Source organism: Salmo trutta, chromosome 14 (assembly GCF_901001165.1).
Source record: "Salmo trutta chromosome 14, fSalTru1.1, whole genome shotgun sequence".
Classification (NCBI taxonomy): Eukaryota; Metazoa; Chordata; class Actinopteri; order Salmoniformes; family Salmonidae; genus Salmo; species Salmo trutta.
In genome coordinates, this window is record NC_042970.1 from 45,940,263 (window position 1) to 45,962,439 (window position 22,177).

Sequence of the window (22,177 nt, forward strand, 5' to 3'; positions counted from 1 at the left end):
GTGTGTCAGCAGTTCCTGCAAGAGGAAGGAATTGATGCTATGGACTGACCCGCCCGTTCCCCAGACCTGAATCCAATTGAGCACATCTGGGACATCATGTCTCGCTCCATCCACCAACGCCACGTTGCACCACAGACTGTCCAGGAGTTGGCGGATGCTTTAGTCCAGGTCTGGAAGGAGATCCCTCAGGAGACCATCCGCCACCTCATCAGGAGCATGCCCAGGCGTTGTAGGGAGGTCATATAGGCACGTGGAGGCCACACACACTACTGAGCCTCATTTTGACTTGTTTTATGGACATTACATCAAAGATGGATCAGCCTGTAGTGTGGTTTTCCACTTTAATTTTGAGTGTGACTCCAAATCCAGACCTCCATGGGTTGATAAATTGGATTTCCATTGATTGTTTTTGTGTGATTTTGTTGTCAGCACATTCAACTATGTAAAGAAAAAAGTATTTAATGAGATTATTTCATTCATTCAGATCTAGGATGTGTTATTTTAGTGTTCCCTTTATTTTTTTGAGCAGTATATTTATATTTCAGATTCTTCAAAGTAGCCACCCTTTGCCTTGATGACAGCTTTGCACACTCTTGGCATTCTCTCAACCAGCTTCATGGAGTATTCACCTGGTATGCATTTCAACTAACAGGTATGCCATGTTAAAAGTAAATTTGTGGAATTTCTTTCCTTCTTAATGCGTTTGAACCAATCAGTTGTGTTGTGACAAGGTAGAGGTGATATACAGAAGATAGCCCTATTTGGTAGAAAACCAAGTGTTTTCTTCAAGTGCAGTCGCAAAAACCATCAAGCGCTATGATGAAACTGGCTCTCATGAGGACCGCCACTGGAAAGAAAGATCCAGAGTTACCTCTGCTGCAGAGGATAAGTTCATTAGAGTTAACTGCACCTCAGATTGCAGCCCAAATAAATGCTTCACAGAGTTGAAGTAACAGACACATCTCAACATCAACTGTTCAGAGGAGACTGCGTGAATCAGACCTTCATGGTCAAACTGCTGCAAAGAAACCATTACTAGAAGAAGAGACTTGCTTGGGCCAAGAAACACGAGCAATGGAAATTAGACCAGTGGAAATCTGTCCTTTGGTCTGATGAGTCCAAATTTGCAATTTTTGGTTCAAACCGCCGTGTCTTAGGTGAACGGATGATCTCCGCATGTGTAGTTCAAACCTTGAAGCATGGAGGAGGAGGTGCGATGGTGTCGGGGTGCTTTGCTGATGACACTATCTGGGATTTATTTAGAACTCAAGGCACACATAACCAGCATGGCTACCACAGCATTTTGCAGGGATACGCAATCCCATCTGGTGTGCGCTTAGTGGGACTATCATTTGTTTTTCAACAGGACAATGACCCAACACACCTCCAGGCTGTGTAAGGGCTATTTGACAAAGAAGGAGAGGGATGGAGTGCTGCATCAGATGAACAGGCCTCCACAATCACCTGATCTCAACCCAATTGAGATGGTTTGGGATGAGTTGGACCGCAGAGTGAAGGCAAAGCAGCCAACAAGTGCTTAGCATATGTGGGAACTCCTTCAAAACTGTTGGAAAAGCATTCCAGGTGAAGCTAGTTGAGAGAATGCCAAGTGAGTGCAAAGCTGTCATCAAGGCAAAGGGTGGCTACTTTGAAGAATCTAAAATATATTTTGATTTGTATAACACTTCATAAGTTACTACATGATTCCATGTGCTATTTCATTGTTTGATTATTCTACAATGTAGAAAATAGTAAAAATAAATAAAAACACTTCAATGAGTAGGTGTGTCCAAACTTTTGACTGGTACTGTACATACAGTGCATTTGGAAAGTATTCAGACACCTTGACTTTTTCCACACTTTGTTACGTTACAGCCTTATTCTAAAATATATAAAATAACAAAAAAATCCTCATCAATCTACACACAATGCCCCGTAATGAAAAAGTGAAAACAGATTTGTAGACATTTTTGCAAATGTATAAAAATTAACAAACTGAAAAATCACATTTTACATAAGTATTCAGACCTTTTATTCAGTAGTTTGTTGAACCACCTTTGGCAGAGATTACAGCATCAAGTCTTCTTGGGTATGACTCTACAAGCTTGGCAAACCTGTATTTGGAGAGTTTCTCCCATTCTTCTCTGCAGATCCTCGCAAGCTCTGTCAGGTTTGATGGGAAGCTTCGCTGTACAACTATTTTCAGGTCTCTCCGGAGATGTTCGATCGGGTTCAAGTCCGGGCTCTGGTAGGGCCACTCAAGGACAATCAGAGAGAGACTTGTCCGGAAGACACTCCCGCGTTGTCTTGGCTGTGTGCTTAGGGTCGTTGTACTGTTGGAAGGTGAACCTTCAACCCAGTCTGAGCGCTCTGGAGCATATTTTCACCAAGGATCTCTCTGCACTTTGTTCTGTTCATCTTTCCCTCGATCCTGACTAGTCTCCCAGTCCCTGCCACTGAAAAACATCCCCAAAGCATGATGCTGCCACCACCATGCTTCACCGTAGGGATGGTTCCAGGTTTCCTCCAGATGTGACATTTTGGCATTCAGGCCAAAGAGTTCAATCTTGGTTTCATCAGACCAGAGAATCTTGTTTCTCATGGCCTGAGAGTGCCTTTTGGCACCTAAAAAAAGTGGGCTGTCTTGTGCCTTTTGCTTAGGAGTGGCTTCCGCCTGCCCACTCTACCATAAAGGCCTGATTGGTGGAGTGCTGCAGAGATGGTTGTCCTTCTGGAAGGTTCTCCCATCTCCACGGAGCGACTCTGGAGCTCTGTCAGAGTGACCATCGGGTTCTTGGTCACCACACTGACCAAGGCCCTTTTCCCTCGATTGCTCAGTTTGTGATATCAGTTTTTTGTGATATCAGATTTTTTTTTTGAAAAAAAAAAAATGTTTTCACTTTGTCATTATGGGGTATTGTGTGTAGATTGATGAAGATTGTTTATTTATTTTAATCCATTTTAGAATAAAGCTGTAATGTAACAAAATGTTGAAAAATGAAGGGGTCTGAATACTTTCTGAATGCACTGTATATACATTATATTATTTTGGAGGGTTGGAGGGGGTGGCCTTCACTACCCTATGCGTTCTGTCTCGGACAAGGCTTACATACATGCAAAAAGTAGCCTATATACTGTACATACTACATGCAAAATACAGGCAGCGCTATCTGCAGATGGTATTCTGGTCTTCAGCTTGTGTCATCCAGTCACACTGATGCAAGAGACCATCAGTCTGACAGTTATCCACACACACACACACACACACAGGTCTTCAGCTGAGCATCCTGTCTGTGTGTGTGTGTGTGTGTGTGTGTGTATGTGTGCGTGTGCGTGTGCGTGTTTGTTTGTTACAAATGAATAATGAGTAGCAAATTAATATTAATAGTAAACACACAGTAGGCTAGGCTACATTTGACAAATGACAAAAGACCATATGGGGAGGGAAAGCGACTATTCTTCTTCACGTGAGGCATATGATTCACTAAGATTCGGCCTTGATGTAACAATCATGAAATTAGCATGCAAACTTTACTTTGCACAGTCCATTTGACTGTCTCATACGTGGGAACATATTTACGTTTTATTTACGACATGGTGCTCCAACAGCGCAACCGACCATTTAAAAGGTGTGGCGATACAAATGATTCAAGAGTTATGGAAACACGTTGACTCAATATGCTTTCGACCATCACCCCGTCTCTAAAGTACAGTATGTTACTAATCTATCGTTTTTTTCTTTTTCTATTGGAATATTCTCTATTGAAGAAGTGATTATTGTATTTTCTACTAAGGCTCTAACGGTCGCCTTTTAGACTGCTATTTAGCAGGTGTTGTGGTCAATTGACGAGACAAAAACGGTTGATCTTTCTCTGAATCTACGTCACGTGAAAAGACCACTACAGTCACTGCAGCTGCTTTTCCTCACACGTCACGCCCATCGTGGAATCAAAGTGTAAAAAGCTATGGAATCCCTTATCTACTAAAAGAGCTACATTTTAGAGATCACCAAAAGAGAATGGAAAAAGTATGAACGTGATGTTTCGCTTCATCGTAAAGAGATGGCCCCACTAGTATAGCTACAATCTGATAGCCCAATCTCACGCACACCGTGCAAGAGCGGGCGTGGAATCGTCATCAATGAAAATGTTCAATTTGGTGGCTACAATATGCTTACGCACGCTATAATTATACAGTATAGAGCTGTGACCATTCACGATTTAAAATGTCTACCTTCTCTTTATAGCTTATACAGTAGCCGACTGCCTTACTTTAGCTTACCCGCCTGTTAACGTGAGGTTTTAGCCATTTATGCATGACTGCTGCATCACATTTGTACAAGTAACCTATTCAACAAATGGCTACATTGCAAAGCTAGGAATCACCTAGCCTATATGGACAACATGTGTTGACAACGATATTGTAAATAAATAATTAAAAACACCAGCTGTAGCCTATTTTCTCCACACTCTGACAAACGGCCACTGTAGGCTATAGCTGATCGTCCACTAAAGGCTACGCTACATGACATGCATCACGATAAATAAATATCCTGGAAACAGAAACACTGTTGTTTTATTGTCACGGTTCTGCAGAGAACTGTCCCAGATAGTACCTGTTAATCCCCGGGCCGGGTCCGGCCCCCGTCCCTCCCGTTGGCGCACCATTGCTGGGCTTGATGAGCTGTCCAGAGCCTGCTGGTGCTGAAATGGAAGTCGGAGCCCCCGGGGAAGGAACAGTGGAGCCGGGCTGCCCCGGCTGGCCCTCTCCCTCGATGCTGCCTTCGTTCCCCATCGTCTCGGAAGATGATTCGGAGGAGAGAAATGAAGTTGTAGAGGGTTCTACAGTTAGAATAAAAAACTCAGAGGAAACTCAACGCTGCTCCCCTTCCGCCATCATCGCCTATAATTCTGTTTCCTGCACGGAGCACGCGCACTGGCGGAAAGACAGAGGACGCGCGCTGACGCAAAAGGGAGTGAGCGCGTACGGGCGCGTGCCCTTAAGTCCTCGTTTGTGTCGCCTGCCAAGACACTTGAACCGATTTGAAAAACATGACATTTTCCAATATAGAAGCAATTTAAACATGAAACTGTCATTCATCGCCATTGCCCACTGCATGTTACGTAGGCGTAGTGTTTGTTAATAGGCCTACTATGCTCCACGGAGAGGCTTGTCTCTCTAACAGTGGACCAATTACAGTGGTGCTCTCCAGGTTGTGCAACCTGTTATGCTCTAAAGCGCTGAGATGGATTGAAAATAATGACCACTAAATAGAATAAACCAAATCTTCTATGAAGCCTGCACGGTCTCTTCCTCGTTAAAAGGCTACATTCTCAAAGGGCACTAGACAGATAATGCATCCAAAATGGCACCCTATTCCCTATTTAGTGCACCGCTTTTGACCAGGGCCCACAGGGCTCTGATCAAAAGTAGTAAACTGGATAGAGAATAGGGTGCTATTTGGGTGTCGGCCAGCTGCCCTGTCCCTTCCAGTCCCCCTGTCTGTCCTTTCTGGCCACGGTTTCTGTGACTATTGATCAGTTAACTATTGATCAGCTCTGCAGGACCCAGCGGATGTCATTTCCTCCGCAGCGAAGGCTACTCCATCATTGATAAGGCTATCTACAATCTCTCCCCTCAGCACCACTCTCATTCATTCATGCTCCTGCGAAAAACACGGTTGTCACTAGCTTCTATAGCCACAAAGTCATAAACCCTGCCTATTTAAAAAAAAAAAGTATCTTCTTAAAGTTGGATTTTAAACTTAACCTTAACCACACTGCTAACCATAACCTTAAATGAAAATGAATGATAGAGGTGGTAAATAATAATCATGTAGAGCAGTGTCGGCCAGTCCATTAGGCAGCCTCCTAGGGCGGCAGTTTGAAGAGGGCAGCATTTTCCGAGCTAAACTGACAAAGACACACCACCAACAACACATAAAACTTCACATTATTCTGCCCATAAACAATGATAGCTTCTCTCACCCAGTGGCATAAGGGCTATTTAGGTGAGTGATGATGCCGCCTCATGATAAGCAGTGCCCAGTTTGCCAAAGGCAGGGGCACAAAATATTTAGCTTGTCCATGCCCTGCACGCCTCTCCAGGGTGCTGTTGGAGAGACGCAGCGCAGCGGAAGAATGAAATCAGGCATAGGGTCAAGACTTAGGTTAAGGTTAAAATGAGGTATATTTTCAGTGAGGTTAAGGTTAGGATTAGGGAAAGGCATAAAAGTTAACATTGGGTTAGCATACCACCGTCTGCCACGATTCATTTCCTGCCTAAAATAATGAAAAAGTAAATGCTAACTCCAATGTAGTTATATCAATGCACTGTTGGCTCTGAGTGAATCAGTGTCCCAAATGGCACCCTATTCCCTACATAGAGCACTACATCTTCAGTGTGCATGGCCAGCTCTATCATGGTGGTGTGACAATGCCATTGGGTTAAGGAAGATTAGAAGGTGAAACCAGTACACCGGAACAAGCCCTATTTAATACATACACTCAACATTCGTAATGACATTTTGGCCCTAAAAAAAATAAAATAAATCTGAGTGGGTTTTTTACTTCATAAGGTTGAGTTGTGTTGACTTGACCAAAGTTAAGATTGAGGCTAGCTTGGGTTATGGCTTCCTGGTTGTGGGTCTATGTATAATGCTAGGTTTACACTGCTCAATGGTCGATCTCCTGCAATATATAGAGCTCATGAATATGTCCATAGGCAGAATTGTTGACTTGTGACAGTTGGTGTCAAGCATGTAAGGTATACCAAGGTTTTAGCCTATATTTAGCACACGCCTCATAGAAGACTGGATATGTGGGTGAGAGATGGCCTTACTTTCTTGTGCCAGCATGGATATGAAGGTGAATATGAACTTGTCACAATTATGGGTCCTCCTCTGGTCTTCGATCTGGTCAAAACATGGTTAGAGATCTTGATTAACTTCACTAGGGTAGGGGGCAGAATTCGGAATTTTGGATGAAAAGCGTGCCCAAATTAAACTGCCTGCTACTCGGGCCCAGAAGGTAGGATATGCATATTATTAGTAGATTTGGATAGAAAACACTCTGAGTTCTAAAACTGTTTGAATTATGTCTGTGAGTATAACAGAACTCACATGGCAGCCAAAAACCTGAGAAAAACCCAACCAGGAAGTGTGGAAATCTGAGGTTTGTAGTTTTTCAAGTGATTGCCTATACAGTATAGTGACTTAGGGTTCATTTTGCATTTCCTAAGGCTTCCACTAGATGTCAAAAGTCTTTAGAACGTTGTTTCATGCTTCTACTGTGACTGAGGAGAGAATAAGAGCTGACTCAACAAGTGGACTGCCTGAGGCCAATGAGTTGTTTACTGCGCAGTCATGCAGGTGCGCCGTTCCTTCTTTTTCCTCTGTAATGTATTGTCCGGTTGGAATATTATCGAAGATTTATGATAAAAAGACCCTAAGGATTGATTGTAAACATCGTTTGACATGTTTCTACGAACGGTAATGGAACTTTTTCACTTTTCATCTAGGGTTTTGCGCTCGCGCATTATGCCTTTGGAATAGTGATCTGAACGTGCGAACAAAACGGAGGTATTTGGACATAAATATGGAGTTTATCGAACAAAACAAACATTTCTTGTGGAAGTAAGAGTCCTGGGACTGCATTCCGACGAAGATCAGCAAAGGTAAGTGAAGATTTATAATACTATTTCTGAGTTTTGTTGACTCCAGAACTTGGCGGGTAACTGTATAGCTTGCTTTGATGACTGAGCTCTGTACTTAGATTATTGCAAAGTGTGCTTTCGCCGTAAAACTTTTTTGAAATCTGACACAGCGGTTGCATTAAGGAGAAGTTTATCTTTAATTCTTTGAATAACAGTTTTTTATTTTATCAATGTTTATGAGTATTTCTGTAAATTGATGTGCTCATTCACCAGAAGTTTTTGGAGGCAAAACATTTCTGAACATTACACACCAATGTAAAATGGGGTTTTTGGATATAAATATGAACTTTATCGAGCAAAACATACATGTATTGTGTAACATGAAGTCCTATGAGTGCCATCTGATGAAGATCCTCAAAGGTTAGTGCTTAATTTTAGCTGTATTTCTGTTTTTTTGTGACGCCTCTCCTTGCTTGGAAAATGGCTGTGTTGTTTTTCTTGTTTAGGCGCTGTCCTAACATAATCTAATGCTATGCTTTCGCCGTAAAGCCTTTTTGAAATCGGACACTGTGGTTAGGTTAATGAGAAGTTTATCTTTAAAATGGTGTATAATAGTTGTATGTTTGATGAATTTGAATTATGAGATTTTTGTTGTTTTGAATTTGTTGCCCTGCTATTTCACTGGCTATTGGGGAGTGTCACGCGGGTGGGACGCTAGCGTCCCACATACTCGAGTGAGGTTAACACACTAACATACAAACACACACATACACGGAGTATATCAAACATTAGGAACACCTTCCTAATATTGAGATGCACCCCCAATGCCGGCCCATGTTGACTCCAATGCTTCCCACAGTTGTGTCAAGTTGGCTGGATGTCCTTTAGGTGGTGGGCCATTCTTGATACACACTGGAAACTGTTGAGCATGAAAATCCCAGAAGTGTTGCAGTTCTTGACACAAACCGGTGCGCCTGGCACATACTATCCTACCCCATTCAAAGGCACTTAAATCTTTTGCCTTGCCCATTCACCCTCTGAATGGCACACATAAACAATCCCATATCTCAAGGCTTATAAATCCTTCTTTAACCTGTCTCCTCCCCTCCATCTACACTGATTGAAGTATATTTAACAAGTGACATCAATACAGGATCATAGCTTTCACCTGGTCAGTCTGTCATGGAAAGAGCAGGTGTTCTTAATGTTTTGGATACTCTGTGTACACCCACCGAGAGACTGCAGCTTCGGATGCAAACACACAGGGGATGATGGAGAGACAATTATTTTCTCTGGGTGCATATATTAATGTAGCTAAACGTCTCCAAAGCGACACTACATTGGAAGGAACCCATGTGGCGAGAGGCCTTGCTGACCATGGAAAAGTGTCGATGATATAACTGTGACTAAGGGGGTTCAGCAGCACATCCTGGAGCCATTGCTACACCTCGTGGACATAGGCAGCAACTAAACAAAAAGGCAGCTTGGACATTCTCTTAATACTCACTCATCTCAGTGGTGCTGGCTGGGGCATAGGGCCACAGCAAAGGCTCTTCAATTCTGTCGGTCCCTGGCCATCTTCACCGTGGCCCTGCTCTACTGATGTGGCTGGAGCGCGGTCTCAACTCTTGACTTCTCTGCCATGGTGTCTTGGGCCTCCCCCGCTTACGTCTGCCCTCTGGACTCCTCCTTAGGAAAGTCTCCAGCGGTGTCTCAACATATAAAGCTCTTGTAGCGATCCTCACCATATGAAGCATGTTAGAATTTCCACACAAGTGGAGGAGTCCTATTGGCGCGAAGCGCAAGGAAGGTGTTTGCGTTCCACGCCTCAGCGGGTTCCGTTCGTAACACTATTCAAATCAGAGAGGATGGTCGCGGACTAAACTCAGTCTGCTAAGAGGATGGAAGTCTCTTTGTGCAAGTAATGGAATAAATGCAGTCAAAGCCAAGCTCATGTGATATGTTTTTATCCCACCAAATATATGACCCAGAGCATCCACCTATGGCATGATGAGAAGTGAGTGAGGTCAATAGTGCTTTTGTGGAGTTCATTGTAGTATTCATGTGACTAGGATAAAAAAAATTGTTACCACTGATGCTGAGCTGACAGATACATATGTACAGAAACATACAAACTGCTTACACACTCCCCCACACACATCTCACGCTCTCCAACATTAGAATCTACATTTAGAGATCATTTACAGATAAAACAAAAAAAAACGAGTAGATCTCATCCATTCATTTACAGGACCTTGAAAGGGGATACGGTATATCCCAAATTACACCTTATTCCCTATATAGTGCACTACTTTTGATCAGAGACCTAAAGGTAGTGCAGTAAATAGGAAATAGGGTCCTATTTGGGACGCATAGTACAGTACTGCCAAAGCATAATACAAGCAAGCAAATAGCAGTAAACCAGCCCTTCTTGACAGGAAAGAGGAGTCGCATCACATGAGCCGACCAACTCCCAAGACTTTCCAGAAGCTTCCTGTGTCCCTCGCAATCAGGTTGTCACACCTTTGTTAATTAGGCACCAAATGGAAGAAAAACAGACTGAAACAGGGAGGAACTACCTGGAATTGCAAACACTCATTTTCATCTTCCTTTGCAAAACGTAAAAAAAAAAAAGGTTTGTCGCCGCGTGCCTAATGAACACGACCCAGTACACAGTGTAATGGCACAGACAGAGGTCCTTTTACATGGAGACTAGGAGTGCATCCCAAATGGCACCCAATTCCCTATATAGTGCCCAACATTTGATCAGGGCCCATAAAAAGTATTGCACTATGTAGGGCTCTGGTCAAAAGTAGTGCACTAAGGAATAGGGTGTCACTCAGGACACAATCTAACATACACAATGACTCTTCTGCTTACAGTAAAGCAAACCTGATTAAACTAATCAACAGATGGTCCATTAGATGAAGTCAGAGACTGACACAAATACAGCAATAATGAATGAGTCCTTTTTCTCCCTGACGTCACAGGACAGTGTCATGAGTGCAACAAGGGTTTTTGTATTTTCTCTGCTGTGATTGGTGATCCCGAGCAAGCACTTCCTGGGGGGGGGGGGGGGGGGGGGGGGGTCACTGGCGCTTGGCCTTGTAGGGTCGCGAGCGTTTCCTGCGGTCTGGTTTCCTCTGTTTGTGTAGACGGCCGATGCTCACTCCCTGACGACGACGCACAGAGATATTCTGCTCCACCAGACTAGCCAACATGCCTGGAGACAGAAGGAGAGCGAGAACTTGTACAATTGGTTCCTGTAAAATTGCCTATGATCTAGTAAAATGTTAGATCACATTTTCCACAGGAAATCACATAAAAACACTTGTCAGAGGGGAGGATGTGGAGAGAGTAGTCCACATAATGGTACACTCTCAGGCAGTGTGGGTCCCTGACTGCACAGTAGGGAGGTTAAATATAACAGGGATTAGCTAATAAACAGAGAGAATAAGACGATGTGTGCATGCATGGAATTCCACCTTTAGTTCTACCAAGGGAAAGAGTTGAGAGGTGACCTTACCTTCTTGGGCCAGCATGGATATGAAGGTACAGATGAACTCGTCATAATTATGGGTCCTTCTCTGGTCATCGATCTGGTCAAAACACAGTTCAACATTTTCATTAACACCCACACAGCTTTGGATTTCTGTGACCAAACTCATTAATCCCACTACTTAGGAACTTGATTAGAATTTATTATAACCTTGTATTTCTTCCTCTTCTCCACCTCCTCCTTCAAAAACACTTCATAGTTGGCAATGTCCGCCTCCACACATTTGAGCAGAGCAAGCAGCTCCTGCAGGAAAACAAGATAGAGAAGAAATCAACTGGCTGACATTTGGTTATAAACATCAAACTGTTATATACACAGCAACTCAACCTCTAGCTCGAATTAGCTACTAGACACACAATACAGTGAAAGACGATGAATTTGAAAACAAAAGGCATTCAAAATGAGAGTGGAAAACAGGACAAGAACTCGAAAGAAAAAAGTGAAAAAAAGGATTGAGGAGCCATAGAATACAGAAATCTCCAGAGATGTTTCTAGCAAGAAAAAAAAAAAAGAAAAAAAAAAGACTTACTTTAGGAGAGTATTTCTCCCCTGAGGGCTTGTTGCTTCCAACGGTTTCCGTGGAGATGATCTTTTCCTTTCTGGGTTTGACGTCTTTGCGCTCCTCTTTTACCTCCACCGATGGTCCCTCCTTACCATCCTCCTTCACACCTTCCCCCCCTCCTGCTGGGTTGCTCCCTTGCTCTTTGTCTTTTACCTTCTCTGGAGTGCCTGCCTTCTCTCGCTTGGACCCCTCAGGTGGCGTATCAGCTGCACAGGCACAGAAACAACATCTATTGAGCAATAAACCAAAAAATATTAATCATTGCACACTGTATAAAAAACGGTTTTGGAACCAAAAAAAAAGTTTAAAAAAAAAAAAGGGTTCAGTTCCTCCCTGTTTGTCCATTTTCTTTCCTTTAGTTTGTAGTGAAAATGTCCCAGCTATCAACTCGCCATCAGATTCAGTGGTGTCACCTTCCATACATTTCTGTCTGGCTAATAGGAATGTGCATCTATCCCTTTCGAGACGATTTGATGGACCCACATTTCCCACGTCGAATAGTGTGAAGCCACAGGGTTCTTCTCACATGCTCTATTTCCTATGTGGGAGCATTGCGAACCGAACCGTAGGTCGGGATTTTATACCTGGTTACATTGAACAACACAGCAGCTTTTCAGCAAATTTTGTTATTTCTACAGTTGAAGTCGGAAGTTTACAAACACCTTAGCCAACTACATTTAAACTCAGTATTTCACAATTTCTGACATTTATTTCGAGTAAAAATTCAATGTCTTAGGTCAGTTAGGATAACCACTATTTTTAGAACGTGAAATGTCAGAATAATAGTAGAGAGAATGATTTATTTCAGCTTTTATTTCTTTCATCACATTCCCACTGGGTCAGAAGTTTACATACACTCAATTAGTATTTGGTAGCATTGCCTTTAAATTGTTTAACTTGGGTCAAACGTTTCCGGTAGCCTTCCACAAGCTTCCCACAATCAGTTGGGTGAATTTTGGTCCATTCCTCCTGACAGAGCTGGTGTAACTGAGTCAGGTTTGAAGGCCTCCTTGCTCGCACACGATTTTTCAGTTCTTCACACAATTTTTCTATAGGATTGAGGTCAGGGCTTTGTGATGGCCACTCCAATACCTTGACTTTGTCGTCATTGTAAGCCATATTGCCACAACTTTGGAAGTATGCTTGAGGTCATTGGCCATTTGGAAGACCCATTTGCGACCAAGCTTTAACTTCCCGACTGATGTCTTAAGATGTTGCTTCAATATATCCACATCATTTTCCTGCCTCATGATGCCATCTATTTTGTGAAGTGCACCAGTCCCTCCTGCAGCAAAGCACCCCCACAACTTGATGCTGCCACCCCCGTGCTTCATGGTTGGGATGGTGTTCTTCGGCTTACAAGACTCCCCCTTTTTACTCCAAACAAAACGATGGTCATTATGGCCAAACAGTTCTATTTCATCAGACCAGAGGACATTTCTCCAAAAAGTACGATATTTGTCCCCATGTGAAGTTGCAAACCGTAGTCTGGCTTTATAGTTGTGGCTTCTTCCTTGCTGAGCAGCCTTTCAGGTTATGTCGATATAGGACTCGTTTTACTGTGAATATAGATACTTTTACAAGGTCCTTGGCTGTTGTTCTGGGATTGATTTACACGTTTCACACCAAAGTACGTTCATCTCTAGGAGACAGAACGCGTCTCCTTTCTGAGCAGTATGACGGTGCTTGGTCCCATGGTGTTTATACTTGCGTACTATCGTTTGTACAGATGAACGTGGTACCTTCAGGCGTTTAGAAATTGCTCCCAAGGATAAACCAGACTTGTGGAGGTCTACAATATTTTTGGCTGATTTATTTGATTTTCCCATTATGTTAAGCAAAGAAGCACTGAGTTTGAAAGTAGGCCTTGAAATACATCCACAGGTACACCTCCAATTGACTCAAATGATGTCAATTAGCCTATCAGGAGCTTCTAAAGCCATATAATTTTCTGGAATTTTCCAAGCTGTTTAAAAGGCACAGTCAACTTAGTGTATGTAAACTTCTGACCCACTGGAATTGTGATACAGTGAATTAAGTGTTGGAAAAATTGTGTGTCATGCACAAAGTAGCTGTCTTATCCGACTTGCCAAAACTATAGTTTGTTAACAAGAAATGTGTGGAGTGGTTACAAAACTAGTTTTAATGACTCCAACCTAAGTGTATGTAAACTTCCGACTTCAACTGTGCATGGGCTCCGATAGGATTCATGAACGAGACGTTTTAGTGCGATTCGGTTTGATACGATTCGATGCACTAACATTTGTTGCATAAACACATTCATTTTCCATTCTAAATTCAAATCTGCTGCTGATAGAGCTCATGAGTTGGGCCTCTCTGAGCTGGATCTGTCTGAGAGGGCTGTGTGTGTGCATGTAGATTACATATGTCTATGGTGTAGGTACTATGTAGGCACCTGAGCTATAAGGGAGACTAGGTACCACCCCACTACCAGATGGGGGAGGACGACGACAATGTAGCCAGTTTTGTGTCGCCCCACTTTGATTCTGAAATCACCACCCACTAATTAACTTGTCATTTTTGCAGATTAAGTGTTTGAGCTAGTAATGCATCAATATTTATTGTTTCCAAATTAGCTATTACATAGCACACTTTAGATTTCACCCCCCCCCCCATTTTGACGTTTTTAACGGCGTGACCTCTTTTCCTCTGCTTCCGCCATGCAGTGCGCAAGTGATTGCTGTCCTCACTATGAAAATTATCAACTTAACGCTGTATATCTAAAAATGACCATATACACCGAGTGTACAAAACATTAGGAACACATGCTCTTTCCATCCCTTATTGATGTCACTTGTTAAATCTACATCAATAATCATTGTAGATGAAGGGGAGGAGACAGGTTAAAGAAGGATTTTTAAGCCTTGAGACAATTGAGACATGGATTGTGTATGTATGCCACTCAGAGGGTGAATGGGCAAGACATAATAAGTGCCTTTAAAAAAAAAAACGGGGTATTGTAGCAGGTGCCGGGCACACTGGTTTGTGTCAAGAACTGCAACGCTGCTGGGATTTTCACGCTCAACAGTTTCCCGTGTGTATCAAGAATGGTCCACCACCCAAAGGACATCCAGCCAACTTGACACAACTGTGGGAAGCATTGGAGTCAACATGGGCCAGCATCCCTGTGGAATGCTTTTGACACCTTGAAGAGTCCATGCCCCGATGAATTGAGGCTATTCTGAGGGCAAAAGGGGGGGGGGTTCAACTCAATATTAGGAAGGTGTTCCTAATGTTTTGTACACTCAGTGTAGACTGTTTAAAGCTAAACTACCAAAACTATTGCCGATGCTGAACAATCAAAATAAAATCTATTGCCAGCAGGTAGAGCCAATGAGAGTTGTCTCCTGTAGCTTACTTCTATTCTGGTAAAACACAATTTAACAGTGCATAGATAACTATAACCTGGCAAATTATATAGGTTGTTACTCAACTAATATAGCCTAATATAAAACGCAAGACCAGGAACAGATTGCCTACCTCACGTTGGTCAGCGCATGAAGCTGGGCACAGTGTGCGGTTTAACTAGGCTACCGATACGGCCTGGGGTTGTTCGGCATGCAAAATTAATTGTAGACCAATGACTGTAGACCAATGACTGTCAACACAGTTCCATGTAGTTCGACACAAAGATGAGAGGCATTTTCAGAAGGTAAAAACAAGGTAATATGAGCAAAACATTTTAGTCAACCGGCGATTCGTAACGTTTGAATCGATTTTCTGACCGATGCGTGCTACATTTGGATCGGTTTGTGGGCCGATGCACTCGTTTCATTTGAAAATTGGGGGCCGGTGTGTATTGGTGAATCGTTACATCCCTACTAGTTAATGCATTGTTCAGCTCTTGCATCTCCAGAGCTGTGTCAGTCTGGTATTAGATTAGTATAATCCAGGTATTAATATGGCTTATGTAATTAGGTTTGAAGGTAAGCAGCTGCTCTTTGATAATTCATTTATGATGATAATCTTAAAATCCGAGTGCCCATGTTCGCTTCCCCACATGTCCAGTCTCTTACTTTCCCTATCTTGCACGCACACATCCTCACCGGGTGGCGGTACAGCATATATAACGCCGTCCTCCTGTAGATGCAGCAGGGCGGTGCTGACGGAGGGCCCCAGCTCTCTAACAGCCCTGTTGTGCCTGGCGTCCAGCCTCAGCAGACCCTCATCCTCCCCGAACAGCACCCGGGACAGGTGGGACGCCACAGGGCTGGAGGGTCGCGTGGCCGCCTGGGAGCGAGCCGGGGAGCGCAGTGGCGAGTTGAAAGCGCTGCCGATCTCCGAGGCGGTGTCGGTGCTCTCGTTGCTTGGCGTGGGCGAAGGCTGCGAGGTGGCGGTGATCACGATGCCCCCCGTGCGGCCCTCGGTGCGGACCGAGAGGGGCGTGGCCAGAGCGTCCTTCCTCTGGACTTCCTTCTTGAGCTTCTCGGCCAGGACGCTCAGCGCCAGCTTGGTCTCCACGCCACTGCCGCCTACACGGCCCGTACGGGAACGCAGGCCCGCCTTCCGCCTGAACCTAAACACACATGAACATACGCGAACATTCAAGTCACAGAGGGGAACATTTTGGACTCAATGAAAAATGTGGTATAATGCTTTTTAGTCTGAATAACACCATCACCTAAGTCCTTTACCACAGAACTAGAATGGAAAGAGAGTGACCACAGAACTAGAATGGAAAGAGAGTGACCACAGAACTAGAATAGAAAGAGAGTGACCACAGAACTAGAATAGAAAGAGAGTGACCACAGAACTAGAATAGAAAGAGAGTGACCACAGAACTAGAATAACTCTAGTTGTGTGGAGCTGACCTGGTGGGTGTGCCTGCTGCTGTGCCAGTTTCTTCCTCCTCATCGTCATCATCGTCAGAGAAGGGGGGCTGGTTTGCGCCAGGCACCCGGGGACGACCTACCCCCGTCACCCCTGCCGCAAGGTCCTCTTCCTCCTGTCAATCACAGAACAACCAATCATCTACCTTGTCACGGAAAACATATAGTATTGGTCCTTGGGGCCGAATCCTAACTTGAGATGTTTGTACGCAAGTCAAGCCTGTCGTGAAAATCCATCATGCATTGATGTTAATGAGACTTGGGCGTGGAAATTTGAGTTGTGTCGCATCGTAACCCTTCCCCCTCCTCCTGACCTGCATGGGGGACTTGGCGTAGTTGTGGTTGTCCAGGAAGGCGGGCAGGCGCGGGACGATTAGGGTGGGGCTGTTGACAGGCTGCGTGGCTCCCCCTCCCCCCGCTGGGGCGGTTGGTTTCCCCATGGCCTTCCCCTTGCCTGAGGGGCTCGGTGTCGACTGGGCTGCTGCAGCGTCCGCAGAACAGGGGGAAGAGACAGTCATGAACATCCGTGGAACTGTTGCAGCACATCATACCCTGAGACAGGATGAACCCTGAATGGTATCACACTCCCTTCATGGTGCACTACTTTTGACCTGCGCCCATATGGCTATGGTCAAAAATAGCGCACTACGTAGGGAAGAGGGTGCCATTTGGGAGACAACGACAGACTCACAGAAACCCTTTCTCATGTCTATAAAAATAATCTACATTGGGGTGGTTGGAGCTGAATGTAATACCTGTGGGAGGAGTCTGCTCAGCCCCCTGTGATGTAACAGGTTGAGGCTCTGCCTCTTCTTTTTTGATAGCAGGGGGCGTGTCCTCTGAGGGGGAGGAGTCCTGTTGCTTTCTGTCCTGGACGAGCTCTGGCTGGGTGACCCGGATCAGCTGGAGAACAGGTGACATTCATGTCAAGTCAATCGGAAACACGTGGTCTATTGGTCTGGGTGCGTTCGTTTTAGCTTGCCAGGGGCACTGGCTGGGTAGAGTTGGCACATTTTAGACCATTCTATTGACCCTAAAGTCAAATCTCTGCTTAACCAGGACAAAGGGCAAGCTAAAAGGAACACACTCGATCAGATACACACACACACTTTCTCACTGGGCTGTATCAATTGGCTCCTCTGTGTGGGTTTCCTGACCTGCTGTAATCCCTCCAGAACCATCTGTCTGTTCCTCTTGAGGATCTCTAGTTTGGACTCATACTTCACCCTGCGGTCAGGAACCACCGCCATCAGGTTGAAGCGGATATCATGGTATGGCTCTCTGAGAGGTGAGAGAAAGTGTGTGAGTGTGTGTGCGTAACATTCAGTGTTACTGAGGCAGGAGATAGGCCTCAGGCTCACCCAGCTGTGGCCAAGCCAATCCTCTCCATGATGACCCGTCGCGCCTTATCCGTCCACTCCTCCTCCTCTCCCCATGGCCCTGAGAGAGAAAGAGAGAGAAGCGGAGGAAGAAATGTTTAGAATTGACTCCCCCCCCCCCCCCCCCCCCCCATTCTTAAAATGTATCAGCCCGAGACCCAAATGAGAAATTCTGTGGTTTCCTGGGACCCAAGCTTACGAAAACATGGACCTATGCGTAACAAATCGGTACATTTAAATTGCCCTTATGCCTAAAACAAAAGACAAAAACTAATAATTCAATGAAATACCCATATACAATTGAAGTCAGAAGTTTACATATACTTAGGTTAGAGTCATTAAAACTCCTTTTTCAACCACTCCACACATTTCTTGTTAACAAACTATAGTTTTGGCAAGTCAGTAAGGACATCTACTTTGTGCATGACACATTTTAACAACACTTAATTCACTGTATCACAATTCCAGTGGGTCAGAAGTTTACATGCACCAAGTTGACTGTGCCTTTAAACAGCTTAGAAAAATGTCATGGCTTTAGAAGCTTCTGATAGGCTAATTGACATCATTTGAGTCAATTGGAGGTGTACCTGTGGATGTATTTCAAGGCCTGCCTTCAAACTCGACTTCAACTGTAAATAGTCATTCATGTTTACTTTCCCCCCTTTAAAAACACTCCTATATATATATGTCTAGGTTGGAACTGTTGCTGTTAAAATACAACAAAAAATATTCTGAACTGGAATGAACTGATTGATCACATCACACAGATGTAGACCAAAAAACAAACATACAAACACACACAGAGGTGTGTGGCTGGTTGAAGTTTTCAACAAGCAGGTCTATTCTGGGCTCCGTTTTTGACAGTGCAACTCAGAAGTCATACTCAGCATTGAGTCCGTTTCTGTACTTGTTTTTTTAAGGACGCCAGATTTGAGAACCCCGACTCACATAGGTATGTGGTGCCAAACTGGATCAAGACATCTGCTGCCTGACTGAGAAAGCAATAGAACGATTACGGCTGTAGATGAGCAACCCAGAACTGTGCGTGTTTGCCTCAAAAAGCATCTTGCTTTAAATCAGTTAATTCCAGAATCAAAATGATTACTTGTATTTTAACAGAACAGTTTCAACATAACTTGCTTTCAACAATTTCTACAGTAAGATGAAAAATGATCAGGACTACTGTACATCTTCATCTGTACTGCTACTTAGGGTTGCAGTAGCTAGCTAGTTTGCTTTGGCTAACGTTAGCTAGATAGCTATTAGCTGTGTCCAAGGGGATTGTTTGAAAGAGAAACTGACATCGACTACTATGAAAGATAGTACTCCCTAATTTCCGCTTGTTATAAAATGACAATGCCTTGCTAGCTGACTTACTTTTCCCACTGTCGAAGCACTGTTTCCTGAAGCATTCTGCCCTGTTCTGAAATAACTCCCTGGGCTCCTCGTTATTTCACAAAGTTTGTATGAAACCAAGACAGAGAAACTCATCACTGTATTTGCATTTCATGACAATTGCGCTCAGTCAAAACTTGTGGATAGCTTGAGTCCATTTGATGACAGCGGTGAGTGATGGCGAGTGGGAATGACAAGTCAGTGGCTGACAGCGCATCATCTACTGCTGAATGACAGCAGCGTGATCTTCAATAAAACTGCAGAAAAAAGATTGGGTGAACTGCAAAGCACACGGGCATCTCCCTCCCACTCGCACAGCTGCCAAACTGAGCAGAGAGCACAGTTGCACTTAACCAATCAATTCCAGTAATTTAATAAAAGAATTATACATTTACTCAGGACAAATCGCGAGCCGCAATTAACAGGTCCGCAACCCACTTTGGGTCGTAACCCATACTTTATGGCTGCGCTAGGCTGTCTCAACGTGAGTGAGCAGTACTACGCTGCTTCCCTTAGTCCATCACAGTGTGCAGTCTCACCGTGGTCAATGGGGTATGCCTTGAGGCCGTCTAACTCAAACAGTCGGTCTTTGATGGGCACGTAGCTGACAAAGTGGAACGCTTCCATGGTCCTCACGGCACTAATCCCATTCTGCTTCTCCGGCAGGTGCCTGGGCTCCGGTCTCCATGGAAACAAGAGAAGGAAGAGGCGGAAGAATCAATCATGGGTGGCAGTCACATTTGTACAAATCAGGGTTGTATTCATTAGTGCACAACGTAGAAAATGTTTTTGCAACAGCAAATGAAAAACAACTGTTTCTAATTGGAGAATTTCAGGTAGGTACCTCTCTGTTTCAGCCTGTTTTTTTTATGTGCCTACTGAATAAAACCTAGTTGTAGGAAGGGGCATACTCAATAGGGAGGTACAAACGCAGCAGCACCTCCTACCTGGCATGGCTGTTGTGTGCTTTGGCCAGCTCTGGGGCATTTCCAATGGCGTAGCCTTTACTCTGAAAGAACACAAAAGAATGCAATGTCAAATTTGATTAGAATCATAACACCACAGCAGAAATTGGAGAGAGGTAGGTGTGTGTGTGTGTCCTCACCTCTGGACCGAAGCCTTTAGTGAAGGTCTTCATGCGGCTGAGGGTAGTGCCCAACTCAACCCCACTACAGTTCAGGAGCACGCTCAGAAGTGCATGGGTGGCGCAGGAGTTGGGGATCAGCTGTGCACAGAAAAAAAAGAACCGTGTAAAGGAAGTCAATGACAGAAAGAAGAGAAAAACAATGCCTTCCTCTGACACAGTAGGAAATGACAGAATGCGCCACATTCTGACAACGATATAGCCTCCATGCATGCAAATCACTATTACTGCAAACTGACTGGCCTGAATCTTACAGTCAAGGATTAAAAACAGACTCACCTGGTGGGCAAAGAACATGTCATTAACAATGTCATCATCAATGACAGAGGTCTCATCCACCAAGGTGGAGACTTTCCTCCTAGACCTTCGCTCCTCAATCCACTTGAACAGGAAGATGAAGCCATAGACAGGACTGGGGGAGACGGGACAAGAGTCAAGGAAATCAGAAAGCTGTCCACATATTTGGGTTTATACACTAGTAGGCCTAGGCTATATATACAGTGGGCTGTATATATAGTGAGGCTTTCAGAGAGTTTGACACAGTGAAAGTGGCTTGATGACCATTGCTCTACCTTGGGCACTTGCTTTGTAGGTCGTATATCTCCTCCACCTGAACCCCCTTCACGCCTACATTACAAACACACATGCAAAATACACAAAGGGATACTCAAACTATATGGTGCTCACACTTATCCAGTACAGGTTTACTTTATTAGCCAACCTGTCAAATCAACTCACCAAAATCCTCCACCAAGAGCGTGAATAGCCCTGCACAGGCCATAAGAAAACACGTTAATTGAAAATGTAACAATGGCATCGATCATACAAACAGAAACATTGTAGGTAATTCCTCCTGCTGGTGCAACTAATGAACAATGTAACGTTATAGTACTAACTAGTGTGGAATTGATATATTACAAGCTACAGTAGCTAGCTAACTTATAGCCCTGCGTATAAATCTATATAACGTAATTTGCTATTACATGTATTGTTTTCACTGGCAGTAAAACATATTGAGACGATCAAACATTCTGATTGCAGATTAGAATATATCTAACAAAGAATTGTTCGCTAACGTTAGCAGCTAACGCATTAGCTTCTTACCCGGGTCACTCTCGAGTTCCAGCCACCCTTTGTTCATTTTTGTATGTAATTACAGTCCATCGACATTTGGCTAAGTACTGAGCCAGTCCATATTCCCATAACCACTACAAAAGTTTTACATAATTAGCTAACGGAACGAAGACATTCATTTCTAACACAAAAGAACGACAGATTGGACGCTTTAATTGCACGTCATTTATGTGCGACTTCGATATGGTCGAATTCAAGACTACTATTCTTCTTCGATTAGGTTTAACGGGCGGTTGGCATCCAATAAAATGTTGCATTACCGCCACCTACTAGACTGGAGTATAACTCTCTTATACTTTGCATATAAAAAAGCCCCCCCCAAAAAACAAAAAAATACAACAAATACCCTACCATCTAACAGTACACTCCCCCAAAAAAGTATAATAAATACCATACTCCACTATTTAAATATATTTAGTCCTACTTCAGGCCAACAGTCTGAAAGGATGGGACACCACCCCTTATCACACCCTGTAACTGATGTCAAATCACATTTTATTG

At 43.9% G+C, this 22,177-nt stretch overlaps 2 protein-coding genes across 3 annotated transcripts in view; both read right to left on the reverse strand.

Annotated features, from left to right (window-relative positions):
* The window catches only part of bsnb (bassoon (presynaptic cytomatrix protein) b), a 111,918-nt gene extending 107,095 nt beyond the window's left edge, over positions 1 to 4,823 (reverse strand). For both annotated transcript variants that reach the window (XM_029776108.1, XM_029776107.1), the window contains exon 1: positions 4,616 to 4,823. In XM_029776108.1, coding sequence (XP_029631968.1) covers positions 4,616 to 4,794 — 179 coding nt within the window. In that variant the 5' untranslated portion in view covers positions 4,795 to 4,823. The remainder of the gene's footprint in view (positions 1 to 4,615) is intronic.
* Positions 4,824 to 9,604: 4,781 nt separating this feature from the next.
* On the reverse strand, positions 9,605 to 21,915 carry LOC115208228 (ubiquitin carboxyl-terminal hydrolase BAP1). The gene is made up of 17 exons (XM_029776110.1): positions 21,647 to 21,915; positions 21,281 to 21,310; positions 21,115 to 21,169; positions 20,822 to 20,954; positions 20,504 to 20,623; positions 20,346 to 20,407; positions 19,938 to 20,080; positions 17,986 to 18,064; positions 17,782 to 17,905; positions 17,380 to 17,527; positions 16,939 to 17,105; positions 16,607 to 16,740; positions 15,842 to 16,311; positions 11,742 to 11,980; positions 11,363 to 11,455; positions 11,180 to 11,252; positions 9,605 to 10,876 (listed from the first exon to the last, which is right to left on the reverse strand). The coding sequence occupies exons 1-17, from the start codon at positions 21,681 to 21,683 to the stop codon at positions 10,743 to 10,745; spliced, it is 2,241 nt and encodes a 746-aa protein (XP_029631970.1). The 5' UTR covers positions 21,684 to 21,915; the 3' UTR covers positions 9,605 to 10,742.
* Between the last annotated feature and the right edge of the window lie 262 nt (positions 21,916 to 22,177).